General features: G+C 43.5%; 1 protein-coding gene across 1 annotated transcript in view; it reads right to left on the bottom strand.

Moving 5' to 3' along the window:
- The window catches only part of GLI2 (GLI family zinc finger 2), a 264,116-nt gene that overhangs the window by 70,557 nt on the left and 166,363 nt on the right, over window positions 1-27,196 (bottom strand). Inside the window, exon 3 of the mRNA XM_044438429.1 lies at window positions 19,414-19,519. Within this exon, the coding sequence (XP_044294364.1) occupies window positions 19,414-19,519 (106 nt within the window). The remainder of the gene's footprint in view (window positions 1-19,413; window positions 19,520-27,196) is intronic.

Raw genomic sequence — 27,196 nt, 5'->3', positions numbered from 1 at the left:
GCTTTGCTTTCTCGTTTTGGACGCTGGTGCAGATCTGAGATGGGCTAACAAATTGTGGATCTAACAGTGCTGAGTTAAGGGAGAAAGGGAGTGGGGAAGAGGTGGAACAATTCAGGCTGGTCAATCTATCTCCCATCCAGGGCGCCCTTCCTCCACATTTGTCATTCATTCCTGCTCCTGTCCTCTGTGCATGAAGCTTCTGGTTCCTAGATCTAAAAAAGATGAATTGTGGAGTATATCCCCACAGTCTAGAGTGGTAGGAGTTGCAAGTACATAATAGAAGTCAGCTAGATCTTCTGAAGCATCTTCCAATGTATCACATTCTGGCAACTGTCACAGAGACCAAAACAGTACTGAAAGGAATGTCGGTCTGACGCATGTAGGAAGAACATAAACTAAAATAAGTGCTGGTCTTTCTGCAAGACACTTATTTTATGAGCCTTTTTAGAATTACTTGATGTTTTAAAGCATAAGGTGACAAAACTGTATTGAAAAAAGTTGAGTCTAAAAATTGGTAAGCAGAGAAGAGGTGCAAGCACAATGTCAATTAAGCAAAGAGACAAATTTAAAAGTATGGCCACGAAATAAAACAAACTTGAAAAGTGGCCCCTTTAATGCTATTTATTTATTAACCACAAGTTTGCATCCCTTGCTCTAGCAGCAATAATTTTGACCATGTGGTAGCCCTGTGGGATCTTATTAGAGGTTTGTAGGCAAGGGACTTGGTCAGCCACTCCCTAACCCTTATTTGGCTTATATAGAATCAGCTTCTCAAGAGCCGCCAGAAACCAGACCCCTTAATTGATGTTAAAGGAGCACCGTATCACAAAACAGTCTAAATCCAATCTTCTCCATGTTTAATCAGAAGCAGGAATTGTGGCAAGAATCTGACCCCAAGTTTGTGTGCTTGTGTGTTTGTGTCATAAATTGTTACCTTATTAGTCTATTAGTCTATTTTGTTATCAATGGTTAACATAGCAACAGAATATAAGGCAGGTTCTTATGCAAAACCAGAGTTTCTGGCACAGCGAGTGTACAAGCATACATCAAATTAAAGGTGTCCAGGCATCACTGGAAAGATTTTGGAGCAGTAAGAACCATACTGAAGATGTGAACAAGATTAGCCTGATGGTCACCCATCTCTGACATTTTTTTTTCAAGAGCATGTTTTGCTGAGTGCAATCTTGGCAGAGCATCCAGGATCAAGACCTCTGCCAAATCAGGCCTGCTTCAACCACAGCCACTTGGGTGGTCTAGCTATAGACTAAAGAGTGTCGGATCTTTCAAACCACATGGTCTAATTCTAATTGGGTTGACTCATATCTTCCTTCTCTCAGCTGTTTTGCTGCATGAGACTGAATAGGAATCTTCTGGAGAAGATCATGACCTTCAGCATTGGACTGATGGCATCCTTGCCGAATGAGCAATGGGCTCTGGTGACTTTGTTGGTTCTGCTAGGCCCATCAAAGACACTCCACAACTCTAAAATATGACTGTTTAACAGTCAAAAACTCATCTTCCACTCTGGTGTTATGTTTGTATATTTTGAAGGTCACACAACCTTTCACTCCAAAAATAGTTAATATTTGTAGGATTTCAACATTCCTAGCATGCTACATCACATGGGGCAATTTCACTCTCAGAACAGACAGTGACAATATTGTTCGACACAAATACATGTAGAAAGCAAGGGAGCTACAGTTTTATGTATACATTTACCAGACACCAGTGACCGGTACGCATGGTTAGAAAACAGACACTGTAGGTTTTGCATAATATTGTTGAAAGTAATAATATTTATTTATTTATTGAGCAGACTTATCTGCCGCCCCATTCGCCTAAGCCTCGCAGTGCTACCTTGCAGTTCTAGGTGAATTCTGATATCACACAAACTAACAATTCTGCTTTTATTTTATTTATTTTTTGTGTAGAGAAGATGCAGAATAAGCAGCTTCTCGACAGAAATTGACTACTTTAACTGCTTTTCACTTTACTACAAGGATGGATGATGCGTGCACAGCAATTTGTACCTCAATCTGGTCCACTTTCAGCTGCAAGGGAGCGCTGGCCAATAGTGTGATGGTAGAACTAGATTAGAAGGGGTGGAGCAAACCAATTTGTGCAAATCTGAAGACTTGGAGCAAGGGTCTGAGAGAGAATGGCAAAGGCAGCTGGTGGTGAAGGAAAGTGCCAAGCACGGATCCCCATGGCAGCTGTTCCTAAGTAAGGTTCCACAATCAGGACAGCCAAGAGTTCCCACTTGTTGGCTTTGCTGGGTGTTGAGGAAGTGTCAGAAGAGGGCAGGGCACTCATAAGTATCCGTTCAAAGCATAATTGTGAGAGGGGAAAATTGGCAAATGGGCATTATGCCAGAGCTGCTATCGTGCTCCTTTCTTTGGGAGCAATTTCTACCCTCACTTTTTTTCTTTGTTCGAGCTTCTCAATTGTGCAAATTCTCTTAATGTAATCCCCTCCCCTGTCTTTTGCAAGTGTGTCCAGATGAGCTTCTGTGCAGCATTGCCATATCAGTTTTTTAGGACATTACTTATTGCCCTCCTAGGCTTCCCTTGATGGCTATAACATACAAGGAATTCACAGCAGGCAGGCATATCTGTGTTCCTGAACACATGCCAAGACTCCCCCCTCCAGCATGTGCAGAACAAAGTAAGTGATGAGAACAGGCAGGGGGACTGAGAAAGTTTCCAAGATAGGAAATGGGTTGCCTCAGAAAGGCGCTACGCCAGCCCACCCCATGCCCGATCGTCTGTTCAGCGCAATGTGTGTTGCTGAGTGAACAAGAAATCCATGGAGGCTTATCTTCCAGGGAATTTTAGCAACATGTGCGAGCTAGCCCAGCCCCACAGTCTGTTTGGGATAGAATTCAACACATGGCACTGTGTGTGTGTGTGTGTGTGTGTGTGTGTGCAGGCAAGGACGATGGTGGGCACATTTGACCTACAACCCATGAATTGCCCACCTGAGTATAGGTAACTGTTCCCATGTTTCATTACAGGCGTGCAAGATCAAATGTCCTGTGCGACCCCAGTCCTTTGGAATATGAGTGGCCAGGCTTTGAAATTACACAGAACTCTTCCTGAAGCATAGTTGAGACAAAGCTATGCTTTAGCTGTGCACAGTATCTGGGGACCTATAAGAGATTTATTGATGTATTCGTTAGTTGCTATAGAAGAAGACGGGCTTCTAAGAAAGTGATGACACAACACTTTCTTGGTAGCCAGGACTACAAGTGTGCTGGTGAGAGCTCTCTTCTAAGAGGCTTGAAAGTTCAGCTTAAGCGCTATTTATTCACCCTGACTCCAAATCTCTAGTGGTGAATGGAGATAGATCCACAGGGGATACTTCATCTAGAGCTCTGGAAATTCACAGTGGCTCAGGTGGGAGCTGAGGGGTGTTTTGCTGTGGCTGTTGGTTTGTTTGTTTTTTTGCTTGCAGGTTAAAAGGGGAGGGGGAACAAAATGAGTATATTTGCATAAAATCAGCATATGTAATCAATATGTATACATGCTTCTTTTAAACTAACAATTAGAATTTAAACAGTGCATTCCACCATAGTGCCTATGACTGTGACCAGGTGGCCAGTGTGTTGTTCAGGTGCAAACTGTTGATGGGCAACAGCTGTTACGGTCCTCCCTCTTTATACCAGAATTGGTTGTGACAGATTATCCTGTCAAATAAAGAATGGTCCTCTGGCAGCCCTTCGAATAGAGGACTGCCCTCTATAAAAGAGGACACATGATTGTTCTAAGTGAACATGAGATTACTCCCTTAAAATAAGTATAACTCACATTTCCTCCTCTAGTTCAAGGTGATTTACAAGAATAGTGCAACGCAGCATATTAAAACAGCAGGACTTCAAAGAAGCAAACAATAAACGCTAGCAATAAACAGTTCCAAAGCAAACAAAATATTGCAATGTGGGATGAATTTGTTCAAACTCAGGAATTATTTTGAGAAAGAAAAGTGCAGGCAAAATAAGCAAGACAAAATTTATGACAAAATCCATTCAATTTTAGAAGAGTTTTCTAAGGAAAGACTGGGAGTTCATGTCAGGCCCGCTCCAAATGTATTTTCCAAAAGAAGTGAAAGTCTGTGATTTGCCACAGAAGTAATTAAATAAGGATCAGCTTGTTTATGAATATTCTGGATGGTTTTCTATTTGAACTTCTTAATCTGAGACCCCATAAATTTGGAAAATGTGTGGCTGAAACACATCTGTGCTGTTGAAACATGCTTGATGTAGGGAGATGTGAACACAATGCCCATCCATATGGAGAAGTTCAGACTAGATCATCATAAATTGTCCCTTTGTAACACCTTTCTTTCCATCAGGATTCAGAAATGAATGGAAAAAATGATGAAACAAATAAGAAAGGCTTCTTGTAAAGTCAAAACCAAGAGCAAGGAAACCATCAATTCTAGGTGTTTTGTAAATGGGTTGAACACACTTTCTTCATCCTGAAAACAAATGTTTCATTCCCCCTTTCAGATAGCAATTGCAGTCCTATTAAGGCATTATTGCCTTGTATCTCTGGAAGGGGTATTAACTTGTATACGTGGCTGCTAATGTTCGTGCGCACACCAACACTGCTCTCGGCCTTTCTGAGTTCAGCAGAAAAGTTTGATGGAGGATTTTGCAGCGTGCACTTAGCAGCTCGTGAATGGGGTTTGTGTGTGCACTGAATGTAGGGAGGAAAAGTTAATCCTTGCAGGTTCAGCTGAAGCTCCAGAGTGAGCTTAAACATACACCTGAGTATATGCATAGGCAGTCAGGGATCCTAACTTTTCCAGAGTTCCAGTTCCTGTTGTAGAAAGGGGAAGAATTGGGGGGGGGGGGAGAGGGGAGAGAGAGAGAGAGAGAGAGAGCCTACAGCAGTACAATTGTGCTTGCTTCTGCTGCTCTGATGCTAAAGGCACTTACCTGGTATCAGCACAGCTTTGTTGGAGAAACTAGTAACATATATTTTAAGTAAAAAATTAAAAAGATCCTCTGTAAATGCCTGGCTGGCTGCCCCTTGATCTTAAAATGTCCCTTAAAATAAAAAGGAAGGGTGCCCATAGTGAGCCGGGTCAGTCGCAGAAGGCCCAAGGGCTGGAAAAAGGACTCTTTTCTGCTACCCCATCACTTGATGCTCTCTGGTTGGCCACTGGGGACCCCTTGGGTGTTGGCCCAGGACTTCGGCCCTTAGGTCTAGCCCTAGCCGCGAAACTGAGCCTTAAGCCACTGAAGTGGGGATGGTATCCCACAAAGCAATGTGGAGACTGTAGCATAGAGCAAGCAAACCTCTATGCTGCAGTACATAAAAGCATGCATGAGACACCACTGGTCTCTTCCAGGATGCCCTAAGGAGGGGGAAAGATGGCTAAGCTTGTTTAAGGCTGTTGTGTCTAATGTCAGCTTTATAGAAAAAAACAAGTGAGAGAGCCTTCTGGCTATGGGGCGGCATACAAATGCAATAAATAAATAGATACATATTTTACCAAATGCCATGTGACTGGATAGCTATTTTATTTATTTATTTATTTGATTTCTAACCCCCGCCAAAGCAAAAGCACAAGGGGACAACTCTCTGCTCTCCCAGCTGATGGCTTTGAGTGCGGAAGAAGCTCTAGCTCTGAAGAAGCAAAGAGACATCAAACAAAAGAAGCAACAGACTTAAAAAAAAAAAAACCTTAGAAAAGTACATAAGAGTGAACACAGAGGCTTTGTTGGAATGTGTGTTATGTAGTTAAACTGACTTGTGAGCTTTCTTCTATAAAAAGTGACCTTAGAGACCTTAAAAGGGTTCCTTTTAATCTACCCTGGGATACTAGAAACAGAGTTCTTTGTGACAGAATTATCTCTTTCTGATTGAATGAAATACACACTAAAAACTACAAACAGAACATGTTCAAGGTAAGTCTAAGTGCACAAGGGCAATGTGCTAACTGGAGTTTAATTAGTCCTAAATAAGGTTCCATTCATTCCCAACAAGACAAGTTTGAGAGTTCACAGCAGCAGGGAATAGGGATGCATGAATATCTCCGTTTTGATCTCACAGAGTTTCTCGTTTTTCCAAGCTTAACCCATTTGTTCCATCCCATTTCCGCATCAATTTGTCATTTTTACAAAAGGCACCCACCTGTAATTAGTAGGTATTGTTGTGCACAGTCATGTACACAATTTTAGCAAACTATTTCTCCTAATACAACCTTTTTCAGCATGGTGCCCTCCAGACATTTTGGTTCTCATCTCTCATCACCCCTATCCAGTATAGCCAAGAGTAAGGAATGCTGGGAATTATAGTCTACAACATCTGGAGGAGGCCCAGTTTGGAAAGGCTGTTCTCATATAAAGTATTTTTGTGTGCACTTTTTGAGTAATAGTCTGCAGTGCTTGGAAATCCCCGTCTGGAAAGACCTTTGGGGTGCTGAGTTTGGAATTGCCAAACTTTATTTGCTCAATCTTTAAAGGGCATCCACACAGCATCATAACCTAGTCACTCTCATCCTGTATTTCCCCTGTGAGTCTTCTTTCTTTTCTCAGGACACAGAAAGAAGGAGGAAGAGTGCAGTCTCTGAAGCTGTCGCTGCCTTTGCTGCTACATTGCCATCTTTTTTTAAAGAGTTAAGCTCTGACATGGGCAGTGATGCATCTGAGCAGGAAGACTATCGCATTTCAGCACACGTCAGCGTAGCCTTTGTAGCAGGTGCCCCTTTGTGACCTCTTTCTCTTTCTTTTTAAAACTCTTAATTATTGCAAAATCATTTTCTGGCTAGGTATTTTTAAATAAAGGATATTAGAGAGGCAACCGGGTGATGAATACACCATATTTTTTCAAAATTCTCTTTAAAAATTAACACTAAAACTTTATGGTGTTATAGCATGATATTTCTTATTTAAAAACCATCTTGGAAAATGTGTTAGCAATCATTAAAAGATTCCTCAAAAATGAACACAGTATAATAAAGTGACACTCATTGATGAACTTGAAATGTTGCACGTCATTCCCACTAGTATGGAAAGAATATAGCAGGATGCACATGCAAAGGAAAGAGGCCCAGCAAAGGAAAGTCCAGAGCAGGGCTTTATAACAGAAGGGCAAGGACTGGGTTGCAACAGAAACCACCCACAAGATGGAAGGGACGTGGGTATGTGGCTCGGTATCCTAACACTTAAAGTATCTGGTCATGATGCTCACTCAGCATTGCCTTTTAGACAGTATAGCAGGGTATGTTTGTTTTTTGTCTTCTTGTAAAATGTGAAAGAGAGTTCCATGTTTCCAAATACGTGATACTCAATGGGACATGTTACTGGTGTGTCTATTTACTTCATCCACACCTCCTTGTTGCACTTTGTATTAGACAAGAAAACTTGAGCAACAGGTGCATTCTATGCACATTTACTCAGAAGGAAGTCTGCATCGGGGCTTAATCTCTACTAAGGGTGCAGTGCTATGCAAGTTTATATTTTAAAAAGGCTTACAACTCCCAGCATGTCAGTCAGCTTTGTCACAGGATTGTGCTTTCAGAGTGTTTAGAGTGGCTCCATTCTCAATGGGCTTCTTGAAGTGTCCCGTTTCTGTACTTTTCTTGGAAATTCTTATAGAGACTAAAACAGGTCAGCTGTAAATAGGACATAGGATTAAGCTCTTCAGAAATTACAGAGGAGTTTGCACCTCCCTTCCCTACATGTTTTAGAGAATGGAAGTACAGAAATATAACATCGAAAGCTGCCTTAAGGAACAAAATGTTTGGAGAATAAGCCAAGCATTCTATTTTGGCACTTTCCAAAAACTAAGCACTGGGCTTGTTCCTCCTTGTGGTTTATCCTCAAGCGGTAAGTCCTGGCACTGAAGCATTTTGTAGCTCCTTGTAAACATAGTTGCTCAGGAATAGTTAATGCTGATACTACCTTCAACAGGTGTGTTGAACTTGGAATGCCTTGGCTATTAATGTTCATAAATACCTATAGCAGGCCCACTTAGGGTTTCAGTCTGATTCTCCTATAACCATCTCCCCACTGGCTTTTTTTTTTTTTTGCCCCACCCCAAGCAACTGACTCTTGTTCCTGAGGTAAGTCACACTGCAGCCATTGCTGGAATAATTAATTACTTGATTGACTAATTTGGTTATCTCACTCCCAGGCTTTTACGGCTGTCATGAGGTGGAGCAAGAAGGAACATTCTGGCTTACTTGCTTTGTTCTTTGTTCTTCTCATTTTGAAGCAGGCCCAGCAAAAAAGGCTAATATATCTGCTAAAGGCAGGCAGCAAGTATTGATCATCTGTCTATTATGGCTTTCCCAGCCTGGTGTCCTCCAGATGCATTGCACTACACCTCCACTCATCCCCAGGCAGAATGGCCATACTGGCTGAGAATGAAGGGCAAGGTAGTTCAACACCTCTGGCACAACCAAGTTGGTTTATGCAGAAGATGTAAGATTTGTGTTTGCCTTAACATTTTAAGCAAAGACAAGATTATGTCTTCCACAGCTTCCACAGCTGTTTTATTGGTGGCAGGGAGGAACGATTTCAAAATTTAAGGACACTCCCCCATCCCTAGACTAAGGACTTCAGCCAGCCCTGCAGCTTTGTAGATCTGCCAGAAGAACAACAACAGTGCTGAGACTGCATCCTAAAACATGCCAGAACATCAACCAAAAAACAATGCTACCTTTCTTGTTATATTTCATAGTGTCTGACAACTTTTAACCACAGGAAAGAAACTGCTTTGAAGAAGCCTCTTGCTAAGTCAAGATCTAGCATGGAGCTTATACGTTTTAACCCGCAGGGCTCTGGGGTTGTCAGCAGGTTTCCCCCCTTTTTTTCTTTAAGCTGAGTTAGGGATTTTTCTTCCAAAGTTTCTGAGGAAGATGACAACCAAGTTTGAGTAGGAAAAGGAAATTAAAATTAGGGCAAGAAGGAGAGTTGCTAATGCCACATCAATCAATCTGGAAAGAATTCTGCTCTCTGGATAGGGATTTAATCCAACATAGTTCTGGAAGAACTTTAGATAGATAATCCAGTTGCTTTAAATGGACATGATCGATTTTGATTAAGGGTGCATTTTGTTCAGTTCTGATGTAACCCCTGTCATTGGCCAGTGCTTTTTTTTTATTTTTCTGGTCTCTTAAAATGGTACCTTGATGTTTTTTGTGCAAAGTTCTTAACTGCTTTACAGGCAGTTAACTGCTTTACATACCTGCATTATGAATGTCTGAGTTAAATTTCCAACTTATAACCCATACTCGTATGAACCAACTGCCATAAAGACTATTAATTAAATATATATAATTGCAGGAAATCATCATCACCATGGAGGGAGGAAGCGAAAGGAACAGAAGGAAAGCATCCAAAGCATCACCAGCAAGAGAGAGGGAGAGGGAGAGGGAGAGGGAGAGGGAGAGGGAGAGAGGGAGGCCTCCAAAGCACTCCTTCCTAGTCTGTTCTTCCAGAGAGGGAAATCTCTCTGGTATTTCGTTGCTGCAAAGAGGAGGTACTGGTGAGTTCCGGTGGGAAGGGGCTAGAGATAGTTACAATTTTTCTGCTATCACGGGGGTCCTAAGACCCACGAATGTGGACATCCATGCGTGATCTGACTTACATGCAAATTCAGCTTAAAGCCCAATTTCCACAAAACTTGTTCCTAACCTACTTTGCTTTCATTGCAGAACTAAGGTCCAAACATGGAGCCTTTTCTTATTCATATCCTGCAAGCCAGGGATCCCCTGCGCAGGCCCCGGGGCACCTCCCGTAGCACCTGTGGAGGAGTCCCTAGCATTCCTTCCCTTACTAGGGATCTCTGTTCAAGGTCTGGCACAAACATCCACACGCCTGGAGGCTCCACTCTGCCTGCTGCATGATTTTCTTCCACAGTCAGGTGATTTCTGCACGGATGCGACAGTATCAAAAGCAGGGCTTGGGGGTTGAGGGCAGGGCCGACAGAGGCTGCCGCCTCCGTTGGCCTGTGCTAGGGGACCAAGAGTGGTGGTGAGCCGCAGGGGCCGCAGGGTGGCACCCCCTGCCCCGTTCGGCTGTGCTTGGAAGCAGCATAAGAAGCAGTCTGTCAACAGGGAAGGTGTAAACATGGGCAACAGCAGGAGGTTGGACCTGATGGCCTTCATGGCCCCTTCTGACTCTACTATTCTATGATTCTGTGAACTGCCCACCCAGTCAGCTTTTCTGTGTGGAAGGAGGTGGCTATACCATCTTTCATAGGTGCAATGGGTGGCTACGCCTCTACAGCAAAAGGTCACAAGCCAGCCTGGATCACAGCTGTGCCAGGAAACACCACAGCACACACACCGATTAACAATGTGCAATTAACAGTTCAGGACAGACCACAGCAGCTGCAGTGGCTGAAAGGGCACGTCATGGGGCAGAGGGATTCCTTAGTGCTCATGTACTTATATTGATAGGGACATCGCTAGAGATGAGACACGTCTTCTCCCCCACCCTCACTCCAACTCACAAATTTGACGTCAGAGGCTTGAAAGAGGATACTGAAATTTGATAAATGGAAAATCTAGCAATGGACACTAATAGCCCCAAACAAGACACAAGGCAAAAACAGGGGCCACATGGAAGGAATGGTTTAGCAGGGGCAGGGACCAGAAGACAGTGTGGGACAGTGGGAGCATAAGGTGCTATGGATTCCATCTGGGTTATTTTATTTATTTATTTATTTATTTATTTATTTTTCAATTTATATCCTGCCTTTTTCCTACAAAGGGCTCAAGGCAGCTTACATCATTCTCCTCCTCCATCTTATCCCCACAACAACAACCCTGTGAGGTAGGTTGGGCTAAGAGTCTGTGACTGGCCCAAAGTCACCCAGTTGGCTCCATGGCTGAGCGGGGACTAGAACCCAGATCGCCTGAGTCCCAGTCCCATGCTCTTAACTATTATACCACACTGGCTCTCTGGTTATGACCATGAAAAGAAGGAGGGCTGGTTCCTAGAGGACACTTAGGTTAATACTAAGAATTTCTGGAAAACATAAAACTTCCATTTGATCCAGCATCTACATTGAACCCGCATGTTTTATTCTAGCCTGGTAAATAAGCTCCCCCACAGGTAACAGCCTGTAAAACCAGTCTGCAGCCTAGCCTAGAGCTGCAATCGTGTTGGAGGTTTCAAATACTCTTTAGGTCAGATGTTTTCTTGCTGGTGTTTGTTGTTTCTAAGAAATTTTGCTGTTCTATGACTAGTAGTTTTTTGATAGGGGATTTTGATATTGTAAGCTGCCTTGGGGAAGGGCAAGACTTCAATTCCGGAAAGGCAGCATAGACATATTATAAATATATGAAAGAACCAATCAGTCAGTTTAAAAGAAATACTAAGTTGCTGGTGCTGGTGGAGGAGAGATGGAGCGCCCCAATGAATTTCTGAACTGGGCATAGAAAAGAGGCCTTCCCCCCATCCCTCTTCCATTGGCCCTTCATTTGCCAGAATGCAGTTCCTTGTTGCTTGTGGCCACTGGTGCCTGTATCCATGGCTGCCTTCCCAGGTGTTTTCAATGGGTCTTTCCAGGGCTCCTACCAGATGCTGCTACATTTTGGGTGAAGTCGTATGCACTGTGCCTTCACTACTTAGAAGACCTTCACTCAGAGGCTTCCAAGATTTCTGCTAGATTGAAGATAGCAAGGAGAGAGGAGCAGTAGAGATGGTCTTTGTCTCCTATGTCTCCTATGTCTCCGATCTTTGATTTTTTCCCTCTAAATGGGCATTTCAGCCTGTCTAGCAAGGGCATTTTAGGGGTGGGATGGAAGCAAGCAGGATGAGGTTCAGAATAAATTGTTCTCTGGCCCTTCCACTTGTTTCCTGTGTCTGTCCCCCAAAACATCCGCTCTCCTTTTGGGTGGTCTTTCCATCCTCAGAAAGGCAGCTGGTGCAGTACTCTCTGTACTCATTGCAAGCAGGTGGGGGTGGGTCTGTGACCCGCCCCCCCCCCCCTTCCAAGGTTGGCAGTCTCCAGTCTTGGAGTGAACAATCTGAGTCACTGCATGATTCCTGGGAATCTCACACAGGGGCTAAAGGAGTGCTCTCTTAAAGGGGTAAACAACATGGTTGTTTATCCCACCCCTCCCTATTTTATTCACCGTTTTACTCAGAAGTGGACAGACAGACAGACAGACAGACAGACAGACATTTACTGGATTTCTTCAACGCAGAGTGGAAACTTCTACCGCTGCCATGAATACCTCTGGACCCATTAGTTGCCCTTTGTGACCACCTATGCCCACCTGTACAATCCGTGTTGTGACTCTGTCTTGGACATCTTCTCAAATGTCCCGATGTGCCCACCAGCCCAAAAGGCTGCCACCCCTGGCCAACCTCTGGTGCAAGCCAGTTGCTTGTTACTTTGTTTATCCTACCTTAGCGTGCTTTCCCAGCACACCTGCTCTCATCCAACTATGCGACATCTGTCAGCGATTGCTATGCAGATCTGTTTACCCTGCCGCCCACTTGCAAACTTGCTCTGAGCGAACTGCACACTGTGCGATGTGCCCTGGCTGGATTGCCCTGATTTGGGTCACCTTTTCAATTCATGGAAGCATGGAAAACAAGGTCCTGTGCTTCCACTTCCGTATTGCCCCGCCACGGTCTCTTGTTGGAACCCCACTGATCCCATCCCCAGCAGCTGTGATGAACCGGCGCCCTCTCTCATTAGGGTATATGCAAACAGTGATGAAAGGGAACATAGAGCTGTGTCATGTTGAGCAGCCAGAAAACAAACCTTTGACACAAAGCAGCAGGCAGATAATAAGACACCGTGGTTGACAACAAATGAGACTACACTTAATTTGCTGTGCAGTGTTCATGTAATTAGATACATTTGGTACAGGCAAGAAAGTAGACAGCTAGAATATGGTCATGATGAATGGGTGGACCCTCTGTCAGGCTCCGATCATATTAATCATAAAGCCAAAGCTTGGTGACTCAATTTTTCTTTGCAATATATGCTCTTCCTCTCTTTTCCACAGGGAAAATATGCTGCCATTTTGGAATAAAAGTCTTTTTTATGTAATTAAAAAACTGATTACTCTGATTATAATAGAATAACCACAAGAAATTCAAATTATTTACAGAGAGCTTTCCCACTACGCAGTACCATGGAGTATAACATATTCTATGATCATTTCTAACTCAGCCATTTGAAAGTGCTGTTGAGAAGCGACTCCTGATGCAGATGATTCCACATTTGAGAGTTCTCTTTGTGAGTTTAGCCAAAGACCTCTGAGAAATTCTAACCCCAACAAGAGGAATTTATCCTTATACTTTATATAACTATGATGATTTTGATAGAAACACTGGAGCTTTCTGATCTGTGGCAAATATGATCTTCTGCTAAATTTGATTTTTGTGATCTTTCGGGTACTAAATGCTTTACCAAGTTCAACAATTATTATCAGTGGGTAGTGCGGCAATTGTATGCTTACCATCTCCAATGCTGCTTTCTCAAATTCTGAAACAGGATTCTATAGGCTGACTTGATACCATGCCACAACAATCTCTTTTGCAGCATCAAGAAAGTTTGTGAAGGATAGCAGATAACAAATCAAATCTATGAGATGGAGTCACTTTGTCTTACAGAATACATACACAGCTCTGCTTCCCGTGCCTTGGTCCTGTGGCACTTGTCTTATTCCCAGAGGCCTCCGGTTGGCCACTGTAACAATGGAATGCTGGACTAGGAAGGCATCTGATCTGATCCATCTGGGCTCTGCTTGTGTTCATTGGTTTTGCCCATTGAACCAGGAAGCAGTCCACACCCCAGCCTGCAAATGCTGGCCAGAGCAAAGCCATCCAGCTGTCTATGTCATCCCTGACATCTCTGCCACAGCTTGGCCTTCAGCAACGTGAAAAGTATACTTCAATAGCAACCAGCTAGATGTAAAAAGAATGCATGCTGAGGTTTTGTTTACTCACTAGCACCAAGTGTGAGTGTGGGGGATCTGAACTGGGAATGCGGCTTGGGGCGAGAGGAGATTTCTTGGTTTGTCCCTACCATGGTTGTGATCAGAATCCCCCACCTCTGCAATCTGTCCCTGGAGGAACATTGTCATTGTTGCCAGTGCAAATGTGAAAATTCGGGAAGGGGGGCAGGCGGAATCCAGAATGGAATTGAGATGGGGCAAAGGATTAAACCCATTCTCCTATCTTGCTCCAACCTGATGCCCTCCAGACATATTGGATTACAGCTTCCAGCATCCTCCAGCCAGCCATCAACCAATGAGATGTTTCATATCATGTTTAGTTTGGCTTTGACGTGCCTGAGTTGTGTTTGTGTAGCTTTATCCAGAATGCTTCTCATTCCATAGGGCACGCAACTACTGCTTTCTGATATTCCCCGTCACAGGCAAACATGCCCAAACATGCATTACCATGAAAGCTTTATCCACAATATCAGCTGCATACAGGCTAGCCCTACCGTTAGACAATGTGAAGTGCTTGCCTCAGGCTGCTCATTTTGTGCAGCATGAAACGATGGCAAATACTTATTTAAAATGCATTACTATTGGGTTGTAGCTGAGGTTAATAACTCAAATCCCATTCATTTCAGTTGGTCTAGTCAATCTTAAAGGAAATCAACCCTGACTGCTCTTTAGAAGGCCAGATACTGAAGATGAAGCTCAAATACTTTGGCCACCTAATGAGAAGGAACAGCTCACTGGAGAAGACCCTGATGCTGGGAACAATTGATGGCAAAAGGAGAAGGGGACGGCAGAGGATGAGGTGGCTAGAGGGAGTCATTGGGGCAGTGGGTGTGAGCTTGGGTGGACTCCGAGTGATGGTGGAGGACAGGAGAGCCTGGAGGAAGGTTGTCCATGGGACCATGATGGGTTGGGCACGACTTTGCAACTAACGACAACAACAACTTAAAGTAGGATAACACCAGATATGCGTACAACCAGTTGTATTTCTTCCTACAGGAGAAGGTGCTTGTGGGATTTTCTGCCTGGTGCCAAAATAATGTGATCAGTCTTGAGTAGTTTGCACCTTGACTACATGTGTTAATGTCCTGTTCTGCCTGAAGCAGCAAAATGTCTTAGGCTGGCCCTTCCTGGATATGTCTTGCCCTGTGTTTCACTGGGGATGAAATACTAAATCTAGAATTGCTCAACCTTAGGTTGCCCTTACAGTCATTCATAAGTAAGGTCTTTCATTGGAAGGAACAATTATCCTGACCTGTTGTACTACCTTCTCGCATCTATGCTGTACTCTCAGGCTAGTTCTCAGCCAAGCTTTCCTGTAAGGACACAGACAAGCCTGTTCTTAACTTGTTTTCCCATCTGGAATCAGTGAACGCCATGCACTCCAACTCCTGCTTCTGCCAAAAAGACAGAGAAGGCCTTAGAGCCCTAACTCAGGAAATGCTGCTTCTTGCTATGGGCCTTCTGGTAGCTAAGTAAACTGTAAAGCTTTATGTCACACTGGGAAGTATTAAGTTAAAAACAACATTTGGCTTTGAAAAAAAATCTTTGGCTGCAACTTTATGGCGGTTAAATAAACCTGTGTGTTTCAATCCAGCAGGATTTTACTAGGTTTTTCTCACCCCATGTCAATGCCTTTGTCCTTAAGAGAGTAATCCTAGGGCCCCAGGCAGCATCTTGGGCACCATAGGATGCTGCAGATCCCTTCCTCTGCACCAGTAGGCAGAGCTACCTGCACAGAGTAGAAGAGCCCTGCTCCATCCCTTCTACCCTCCCAGCTGTCACAGAAAGCTGACTTTACACGGTTGCTACCCTGTGGGGAGGTGCCAGGATACCCTGCATCCAGGGCCTCTCCAGACCCCTTCCAAACCACCAAAAAGTAAACCAGATGGAATCAGAGGCCTGCCTAGATGATTCTTCCATTAAATATGGAAGAACAGTGGCAAGATAGCCTGCCTACAAGGCAGAGAATAGGTGGAGGGCTCCAAACTTTGAATCCTGTGTCTTTTGGGCAATCCATAAGACTGTATCCTTCACCATGCTGGTGGCTAAGAAAGAAAACGGTACCCTTGGGGAAGTTGGGTGATTAGAGTCTAGAAGCCTGCAGAAATAATTTACTAACCCAATTAGCTTTCTCAACTGAAGCAACAATTCTTCATAGCAATGCAGGGTGAGATCTTACAGCTCTAGAATTACAGAAGGATGAGGACCAATAAACTGAGAGTCAGTCCAGCTAAGGCGGAGGCAGTCTTAGTGGTTGGTTCATCTGCCCTGCTAAGTGATGTTCAACCTGTTCTGGAGAGGGTTTGGTTAGGGTTAAAGAATAAACTTGTACTTTGAAGGTGCTTTGGTCTTCACTGGCAAGGGGCACCTGTTATAAGCTTAAGTCCGCACACCAACCAAATCCTTACTGGGCAGAGGTAGCCTAGCTACAGTTATCCATGTTCTGGTAACATCTAATCTGGATGATTTCAATGTGTCACACATGGGCCTGCTTTGAAAATGGCAGGAAGCTTCAGCTTGTAAGTGAAAGTAAGCTTGAAAGTAGGGCAGTGAGATGGCTAATGGAAACTGGCCAGCATGATCATAACATGCCAGAATTTTTTCCCCATTTTGCATTGGCTGCCCATCCCTTTCTGTACCCAATTTAAAGTGCTGGTATCAAGATTCAAAACCGTAACTGCTTGGGTCAGGTTACTGGAAAGTTTGCCTCACCTCTTCACCTATATACTTACCTGGATCCTAAGACCATTTTCAGTGGTTCTTCTCTGGAAGCCCCCATGCTGCTAGGAAGAGGGCCTTTTGCTGCTGTGGCAGCACAGTGATGCAAGGACCTCCCAAGACAGGTTTGCCTGGCACCTACCTTGTGCCGTTTCTGCACCAGGTGAAGTCCTTCCTATTTCCCCAGGCATTTCTCTTTCAGTTTTCCATTTTGATTCTTTTTACATCCATGGCACAGCAATACGGTGGCCCCCTGGACTGTGTCTGATTCAGAGCTGGGGACCTGTCCTCCGCTCTTCCTCCCACACCAGTCTGCGGATTTTTCTTTTCTAAAAAGCTTGAAGTTCGGAGTATTCTTTGCTGCCACCTTGAACCAACTGCTATCAAACCCACAGGTTTGCATTTCAGAAGCTACAAACATGAATTTATGCATCACTTTATCACTGTGGAAGTTTTATTATTGAGCCCCCGGATGGGGCATTTTTACTGCAGTAATCAACATGCTAGCCGTGCAATGATAAATCCAACAAGGGATACTCAGGACAGCCGGGGAAGCACATTTTGTCCCAGGCGCCGTGCCTGGCATTTTTTGGCAACAATGGAGCAGTTAATACCCTTTTCAAAGACCTCCACAGCTCCTCATTGCATGAAATTGCCCAGCTGTCAGACCTTCAGACTTGCCTTCATCCTCACAGCAGTTCCTCGCCTGCTCAAAAAGGGGGATATCCGGAAACAGAGCATTCCAGAAGAGGAAGGGGGAGGAAACCCTCGGCTGCACGGCTCTTCCCATTGCACTGCAGCGCAACATGTTTTTCTTTTCACAGATTGGAGCAGGGTTGGAACACAGCTAAAAAGGCCCCTGGAAACCTCTCGCTCTGGAGTTATTTTCCTCTTCTCTGAAGCCTTTCATTTCTTTTCTATGAGTCAATGTGGATCACAGGGTTGTAGACCAAGCCACAGAAATATGAAATCATCAGAAGGGCAGGTAGGGCTATAGGAGCTTACAATATTGATGAGTAGTGCTTCTGACCCAGATTGGACTAGAGTAGACAGAACAAACAGGCTGATACTTGGGCTAAGCAAGACACAAAATTAGGCAGAATCAGCGCCAAGTACACGAATCTGTTTCCCAAGAATCTACACCTTTCTTTTACTCCTTTATGAAATGCAGAGCTATGCTTGAAGGCCACACTTGCAAAATTCTAGAAGCCAGAAAAGTAGCTGATGAAAGCTGCAATCCTTTATTTATTATATTCATATCCTGCATTTTTTCCTTTCAAGGCCCTCAGGGCAGCTTGCATCATTCTCCTGCTGCTCTCAAACTTAAATTCACAATAATGACAATAACCCTGTGAGATAGGTTGGCTGAGAGGCTGTGACTGGCCCAAAGTCACCCAGTGAGCTCCATGGCTGACAGGGGACAAGAACCCAGATTTTCTGAATCCCCATCCTGCTCTCTTGGTATACCTTTACTGGAAAGTAAATCTCATCAATTTTGCAGAAAGGCTCACATCTGAGCAAATGTGTAAGATCATACTTTAAGATTTCCAGCAACTGAGGGTAAGGCTGTAGTGCCCCGCAGGCCTGCTGCCTCTCAGACCTTGCAAAACCAGAAGAAATGATGGAAAATGACAACACAACAACTAGAAAAGTGCAGCTCCTGGTTGGTTCCATATTCAGTCCTGCATAAAGAACTCCTATTGAAATATATGGGGCTGTAGTTATCACTAGGTTAAATAACACTGATTTCAATAGGAGTACTCCAAGCATGTCTAAATCCGGATCCAGCTCCTACATGCTCAGCTCTAGGCACAATGGTACAGCTCTGAACAATCCTGCCTTCTGAACAATTTAGTGTCCTCCAGTTGTTTCTGACATCATCATTTCCCATCAACATGGCCAACACATCCAGGAATTCTGGGAAGTACAGTGTAAAACGTCTGGAGGTCACCAGGCTGGGGAAGGCTGAAATAGTTGATGTCCAAACCGGAGCAGTCCTACAATTTCTCCTGCTGTTAAAATGTCATTTGCTTTCCTGTTTGTCACTTCGCCACCTCCCCAGGTCCAAACCCATCAGTCCATTTGAGAAATCCAAAACTTATTTGCATACAGTTGCACATTTTGCTTATGTGTAGTACTTTTCCTAGTCTGCGGAAGGAGCAAAGAGAAACACAGAGCAATTAAGACTTGGTTCCCCGCTTCCCGTACATCTTGCCATGCCAGCTCCAGTCCTTGAACTTTCAGTAGCCATTGCCCATTTGCTTTCAATCCTTTGTAGTACCCATGGCTAGAACCTTTCATTCATTTATTACATTTGTATAAAAGCTGCCTGTTAGCACAATGCTCTTTTGAAAAAGGAAAAAAATGATATTCCTAGAACACTGGATGATGGGCCCAAAATCAATATCTGCACTTGTGTAATGTGGGACCTGAATCAGGGACCAGACGCAGCTCTGATGGTCAGTGATGTTGCTGTTTACACTGCAAACTATATAAAAAAGTACACTCTATATAAAAGTCACTGTGATGACTAAAATTTGATAGTGTCTAAAGCTTGGCTCAGTCAGGTTAGCAAACTTATACAGAGAAAAGATTAACAGATTCTAGGAATCTTAGGAAGCTGGGAATAGAACAAGGTCTTAGAACATAGTCTTGCTTGCCATGTACACTGTAGCATGTTTTTTCCCCTCTCTCTTTCATTAAAGTAACATGCAGGAAGTGGAGGCAACACTGGCAGAACAAAGTTCTCAAACTTACCCGTGGATCGCATGGATGGCATGAGGTTCATAATGGTACCTTCCTTCCTGGTGACGCATGTCAATTGGCAAAGGGGAATGGAAGGCTGGAAAAATATGCTGTGGAACTGTGGAGAGGAAAAGAAGAAAAAGAACTTAAAAAAACCCCATCTCCTTCATTTTATGGAAAAAAAAGCATGCAACACAAAATGGTTTCAAAGGCACTAAGCTCCCTGCATTTCAGAGCAAGTGCGGAGCCAGACAAGGGGGTCTTCGTGATATCAGCACGAGGGTAACCAGAGAAGAGGAATGAATAAATAATCAAAGTCATTTGGAGAAATCCTACATCTTCGACATAAAAGATCTCCAACAGGGTTTTTGACAAAGACAAGCAACTAAAGGCTCTTTGAACTTGGCAAGTTTATAGGAATCACCAAGGAATGCTGGGTTCCCAATGCAAATTGGTGTCGACAGAGCTTGGAGGAACCCACACCAGCATCATTTCCATTGCCAGGAACGGCAACAGAAGCATCTTCCTCTAAAAGGTGTGTACAGAGAGCATACAGCTTGGAAATATTGACTTTAGGGAGTTGGGGTAGCACACAAAGAACCAATGTAAATTCTGTAAATAGTAAGGGCTGGCTGGAAAGCATTTGCAACTGTGGTTCAGAGAAAGGAGTTTATGGGGCCAATTCTATGCATATTTAGACAGAAAAGAGTCCTATGACTTCCACCACTCCCCAGATAGCATGGGGAATGCTGGGATGATAGGACTGTGCCCTGAATTGCTCTCACCGGTTGTAATTTGGGATTCTGTTTTTATTCGTTTGTTTCATTTCCCATAAAGCGGTCTCAGAAATCAAAGAACACAAACAGTGCTCTATCAAACTGCAGGAATTCATATGTATTATTGTCCCCAAAGAAGATTTGAGAATTGTTAAACAAATGGAAATTTATGGAGTTAGGCTTTCTCACTCCATAGATCTCATAACTGATTTAACCTATTTGCAAACCGCTATCACTTTTACATCTGGAATGTAATAATAGCTCTTGGCTGATTTAGGAAACACAATGCAAAGTAGACATTAGGCCAACTTGAGAACATGTAAGTTCGGTTTCACACAACTCTTCATCAGATAAGGAAAGAGAGCCAAATCTTGGGTACAGAGAGTAAAATATGTTTGTGATGAACCATTTACAAAACCAAAGTGTTGTTATCAACAGTTGCAAGAAATTGCTAACAGCATCCATGCTATGGATGGCGCATGGGAATTTCATTTCACATACAAAACATGCAAACATGTCTTGTCCAAGGCTTCAGACATGAGAATGAGGGTGAACACATGTCTCCTGAAAATATTAGTAAATTGTCAAATACGTGCTCAACATTCACCAGATTCCTGATTTCCACTTCAGTCAGTGCAAATGTCCGAATTGGTGCCAGTTTCCTCTGTAAATTGTGTAAATCAGAACATCTGCACAAATTTGGAGGTGGCCTTTTGTTGTTACGCTCTTATAACAAGAGCCCTTTCTGAGTTATACTGGTGAGAGAAAACATGGCTTGTGATGAACTGGGTGAGTAAATGAACATGATAATGGCACAGACTGTCACTGTATTTGTGATTGTGCAGAGCACTGCACTTTTCAGTTTATGGTCAGCTTCCCTGACCCGATATCCTCTGCAAATGTTGGATTATAATTCTGCTCATCTCCAGTATCTGTGATGGCTAGGGATGATGAAAATAGCTAGAGATGATGATGGAAGTGTTCCAACATTGGGGAAGGCTGGTTTACAGCAAATTAACTGATCAGATTAATTCATAGAATCACAGAACAGTAGAGCTGGAAGGGGCCAGAAGGCCATTGGGTCCAACCCCTTGGCCAGTCCAGGACACCAAGTTATACCATCCCTCTCAGATGGCTGTCCAGTGGCATCTTGAACGCCTTTAAGTCATATGGGTGAACCCACAACTTAGCTAGGTCATTTGTTTCATTCTCATACTGCTCTAATCCCGTTGATGTATCTAGTAGTATATTCAAATACAAATGCAGAGTTGATCTTATGCACTTCAAAAATACAGTGTCAAGTTGTTGAAGCCAGACATCCTCCAAAATGAGATCTATAAGTGCAGCCCCTGGCTGCAGCGAGTGAGCAAAGTTCTTCCAAGGTCAATCTCCACTGTCTTTTATCATGCAGAGTTAAGTAGGAATAATTAGTCTTGATTATGTTGCACCTCTCATTCACATCAACTGAATGTCTGCTTTTTCTTGATATAGACCAGGATTCCATTACCTGGTGTCTGCCTGGTATTTCGTGCTACTATTTCCCCAATTCCTAGCCAACGTAGCCTATGTCAGTTGGATTATGTCAGCCTGTGTCCAAAACATATTGAGGGCACTGGGTTGTTGAAGGCTGATGTTAATAAAAGTGTGGCAGGGCTGAACAACCCCTGCTGCCCCTTTTTAGCATTGTGGTTCAGGACTAGTAGAGTATTTGGGTAAATGGATTATAAACAGAAAGGCAGAAGATTCTTAATGGAATTCACAAGCTGCAAACTCTAACCTGACCAAATTGAGATCGCCCATAGCCTTCCAAAGACAGTGCCCAAGGGTGCTATGACAAAAAGGAAGGGAGCTGGGTTTCCTTTGCACCCACCGGTGTAATTCAAACACCGAGAAAATGGTACATATTCTCGTTCCTAGCAGACTATGCAGCCTTGGATTAAATGTAATATCTAGATGATTTATTCATTTAAAACAATACCAAAAACACCTGAGAGACTATTTTTACTTGGGTCTGAAAGATGCACCTCAGAGTTTTTGCAAAACCAAATCAAATTCTACAAGAAATCAAGAATGAAGTCAGACCATCATGAATTAAGTTGTAGACAATTTTAGATTCTTGACCTAATGGTTTTATATCCTTCCCTCTCTAGATGGTCCTATGCATGGTTAGATGGAAAAAGAATGCCACAACTGCCAGCATTCCCCAGCCATCATGCTCATTCTGCTGAGTGGGGTCCTGAATATTTGCATCACTGGTGTATAGAATGCACAGCTATGGACCTTCCCCAGCCCTCTTTTAGCTGTGGCCTTCTAGAATATCTTCCCATTGTTTCAGCTGCAGAGTGAGCAGAAGAGAAGAGAAGAGAAGAGAAGAGAAGAGAAGAGAAGAGAAGAGAAGAGAAGTGAAGCTGAAAATCCACAGGTTTCCATGCTGCTGAGAGAGAGAAAGAGAGAGAGAGAGAGAGAGAGAGAGAGAGAGAGAGAGAGAGAGAGAGAGAGAGAGAGAGAGAGAGAGAGAGAGAGAGAGAAGTGAAGTGAAGTTCAGGGGCTTTGTCACAGAAATGATTCAAGTTTCCACAGCAGGTTTGTTCTAGGAGGCACAGAAGAAGTCCAGCTGTGTGCTGAACTTAATATAGTGGCAGTCTTTTGGCAGCCTGGCCCGTGTCAATACATAGCAGAACAACTGTTAAATCCCAGGGAGGGAGGGAGGGAGGGAGGGAAGGAAGGAAGGAAGAGTGAGTGAGCCAGCATGGATGTATGGAGGGTCCACACAGCCGCACACAACAACCTTTCTGGCTTCTGTCTACCCATTTATCTGATGCTACTCAAAGGGCCAATGTAGAAGCAATCTTTTCAATAAAGATGCAGCCAGTGTCTACCTAAGCTGAACATGCATCATGACCCTATTTGGTTTTAAATCAAAACAGAAGCTCATTCATACTCCAGTTTGCTAGCAGTTAAACTCTTCAGTGCCAATCTCTTCTTTGATCAATTCCAAGTAAACTAGAGCTTAACAGTTTTCAGCATCAGAACTTAACCTTGGAAGAGCCTATAATACAGAACATGTGCAGAGAGTATTTTCTTTCTCACTGAAGCCAGTGGAGGAACCTGAAGCCAGGTTCAGGAGAGTTATCAGACAAGGCCTGTGTTGTGTACTGGATGGCCAACCCAGTGAGCCTAGCTAGGTTGTTTTAGTAGGCAAAACCAAACACTGATTTGGAGGAAGTCAAAACATGGCCAGTAGTATGTCTAGTTGTGCACCAGCTTTAAAAAATGGGGTTCAGTATTGCATAGCCCACATGTGGAATTCTTTAAGGCAGGCATTGAGGTTGAGCTCCTAGTGGAGAAGTGTGGGATACACAGCAACAAACCAGTGTTTACCACCAAATGTATATTCAGCAAAGGCAACCTAACCAATGCAAAAGTCACATCAGGGAAATATATTTCAGCCAACCAAACTGTCACAAAATAGTGCACAAGTTTCTGTACTCTCCAGGGCTCTTCATCAGTTTAGATCAGGGGTGGGAAAACTCCTTCAGCACAAGATCTGAATTGTATTTCAGAGAAGCTCTCAGGGACTGGATTTCACATGGTGTGGGGTGGGCCAAAGCTAGTAGAATAATTTAATTTTAAACTATTTCGCCCAGTAACTAAGCCTTAGGGGAAGCATTTTGACCTGTGGGAATGGAGAGAACATGTGGAACAGTCATAAAACCCCATCACAACCAGGGGAAATGGGGTGTGGTGACCTAGCTGATCTGAAGATAGAATTGGACCAAATGAAAGCCAGATTTGCTCCAGCTGGTCTGCAGTTTACCATCCCTGGGTTAGGTGCAAACCAAAGTAGCGGGTGTGTATGTGTGGGGGGGAAGCTTTCTGCTATTGCAACCATGCAGGCTACATGTAGCCTCAGTCTTAAAGCAGAAGGTGGGAGGAGGTAGCAGGCATTCAAATTAGGCTTACTTGGGTGTTATGCAAATTTCAGATTGCACTTGGGCTGTTCTTAGGACTGCCCCAGGACAACAGTGCTTGAATCCCTATTTCTGGGATCTTCCCAGCTCACCTAGCCTGTGGCCCTGCAGAAGTTTTGGGGTAAGATCATCACTTACTGTTGACCATGCTGCCTGGGCTGCTGCTGTTGGGATCTGGAAACTTCCGGGCCACAGGTTCCCTGGCCCTGCACTACGGGAACGAGAATAGGAAATGCTTGCAATATGATTCGTTTGTTTGCTTCCATGTTTGTTGAAGATGCACAGGATCTCATATTTTTCTTCAAAATTTGGACATTTTATCTGACTGCAGAAAAGCCTCTTCAACTTGTCCTTATTTGCCTGGAAAGATTATTAATATCTTCTGGATTAGGAAGATGCCAAATTTGGTACCTGTAACTTTCCAAGGCCATGTAAACAGGCAAAGGAGGGATAAAAAGTGAGGCTATATCCTGAAGAGGATATATCCATGTACCAATCAAAGAATGTGAGCAAATATCAGAGTTGGGCAGATTCAGGCATTTTTGTGGAAATGAAAGCAAACATACATTTCAAGGGAATGGGGAGGGGAAGCCCTTTGGGCAGACTGAACAGAAAAGGCATTTCTTCAGCTACCCTCCGTGGCATATCTTCTTCTTAGCCTGCTCAAATGCAGAAATCCTACTTAGAGATAATGATGAAAAGAGACAAGAGTGAAGTGGAAAACTTTAAACTAATTTAAGCAGTTGCTCTTTTCCATCCAGACTATCATATGATGCATATTATGTTACTTCAATGAATGCAATCCACTTTGGGTACATCTTAAGTCACAGGGGAGTAGGTCTCATTGAACTCAATGGGGCTTACTTCTGAGTAGACATAGCACTGCATTGTTGTGCAGTAAATTCTAGATAGTTAAGCAGGGCAGGTGAATATTGATCAGTTTATTGGTGGATGCTTATGCAGCTGGAAGAGGCAGTAAGAAGATGAAGCAACATCAAGGGCACTTCCTTTCTGAGGTTAAATGGTTTACCTTAACAAACTTCTTAACATGCATAATATTCCTCTTATGAGTTTCACTAGGGTGAACTCCTGTTTTGCATTTTGAACTTCATGCAAAAATTGCATGCATTATTACATGCATTTAAAAGTGGGGTTTCATTTTCCTCCTTGCTCCAAAAAACAAGCACTGTTGCTACAAAAAGCCATAGTGATGCTTCTACATCTTATATTGTTTTGAAATTCCATGCAAGGCATTTTACTCCAACTGTTGAAATATAAGACAGTTACAAATTCAGCAGGCAAAAACAAGAAGCAAGAGGGGAACATAAAATATTAAGGTTTACTTCAGTGAAATCTGTAGAGCTGGTCCTTCCCTTGCTGAGGACTGCCAGCAATACAGATAGTTAAATCAGCACTAATCCTTCACAATGCAGACTCATGAGAAGCTGTGCTGAGAGGCAGGACAGAACACGACTGCTGCACCATCTACCAGTGTGGAACCTGGTGTGTATGTGTGTGTCCTTGCACACACATGCATTGTGGCCAGACGGCATTTGCAAGGCACCACTGCTCTACCTGACAAGATTACCCTTCCACCTCGTTTTGCACAGGTTTGCTTGGATAAGAATGAAAAACCAAAGTGAGTGACACTGTAACCTGGCATTTTCTATTTGTTTAGTAAATGTAGAAACCAATAGCGGAAGCTGTCATGGTCTGTCAAGTGTGACGCTCCAGATGTTAGAATCATAGAATAGTAGAGTTGGAAGGGGCCATGAAGGCCATCAGGTCCAACCCCCTGCTGTCGCAGGACACATTGGTGGAATGCAACTTATATCAACCATATTCAGTATAGCCATTGGCAACAGGTGATGGGAATCACAGTCCAGCATCATCTGGAGCATCACATGTTCCTTTTTCTTTAACGTCGCTGATCCTTTCATGCACAATCACAATTGCTCAGGAGATGAGTGGAGTAGAATCAGTAAGTGAAACCAAATGGGCATTATTTAGGCCAAGGATCTAAATCAGCCTTCTTGAACTTCCAAGTTCCACCCCTGAGCAGAAATGTCTGTTCCATTTGGTTTTCTTTAATATTCAGCAACTTCCCTGCATTAAAAACAATCCTAGATAGGAAACTGCCCTGGGTTGTCAGTAAGGGCAAGGAGGATCTCTCCATGTATTTTTTATGATGTCATCCAATCATGATCTTCCTGTTTTAAATGATGGAGTGCAAGAAAAGTACTTTGCTTGAAGAGCAGCCTAACTTAATGCACCGTTAATGCAGGACTGGAGTAAATTATCAGAGAAGAGAACTGGGAAGTGGTCATAGAAGGTCTGAGACAAAGAACAGGGGGGAAACTGGGTCACAGCAGCATGACAGAACATATCCCATTGGTATGGCTGTGGGATGCTCCACAGTTGAAATCAAAATGATCCACAGTGAATCTTAACATGGTGGGAAAGCCATCAATAGGACCCCCATCTGACTAACAATCAGTGTGAAAGAAGACGAAGCAGGGCAGGGGGAGAGAAAGCGCACAAGAGAGCCAGACTTATGGTAGCTCTGACTTAACCTGCGATCAAAACTCCATTAGAGGCTTACATTTAATAGCATTTAAACTAACATGACTTATCTGGAATAGTTTACAAAATACACCCAGCACAGAATGTATGCACTCTACTCCAAAGAAGGCAATTATGTGGTCACTAATTACACTTTGTCTGCACATTTTAAAGCCAGGGTAAACGTGTAATTTGAGCTATAAAAAAATCTTGGTCCGATGTTGCTGCATTGCTTTGTAGAAGGGATTCCCTCTTCCCCTTTCTGTGTTGCATCAGAGGTAGGAAGAGTCTCCTCCCTCAGCTCCCTCCCTCCCTCTCACACACAGACAGAACACAACAAAGGAGACTATGAGAACACACCACACCACGTGAGATGCATTCTGTACTCTCCACATCACTTTCTATAGCTCATTCATGCTTCACTCATACACGCTATTGGGGAATGGACTGCATTATCTGATGCGTAGTCCCATTGAGAAATGTGCA

Source organism: Varanus komodoensis, unplaced genomic scaffold (assembly GCF_004798865.1).
Source record: "Varanus komodoensis strain SLA01 unplaced genomic scaffold, ASM479886v1 scaffold32, whole genome shotgun sequence".
NCBI classification, from domain to species: Eukaryota; Metazoa; Chordata; class Lepidosauria; order Squamata; family Varanidae; genus Varanus; species Varanus komodoensis.
This window is presented reverse-complemented; position numbering and strand designations above follow the sequence as displayed.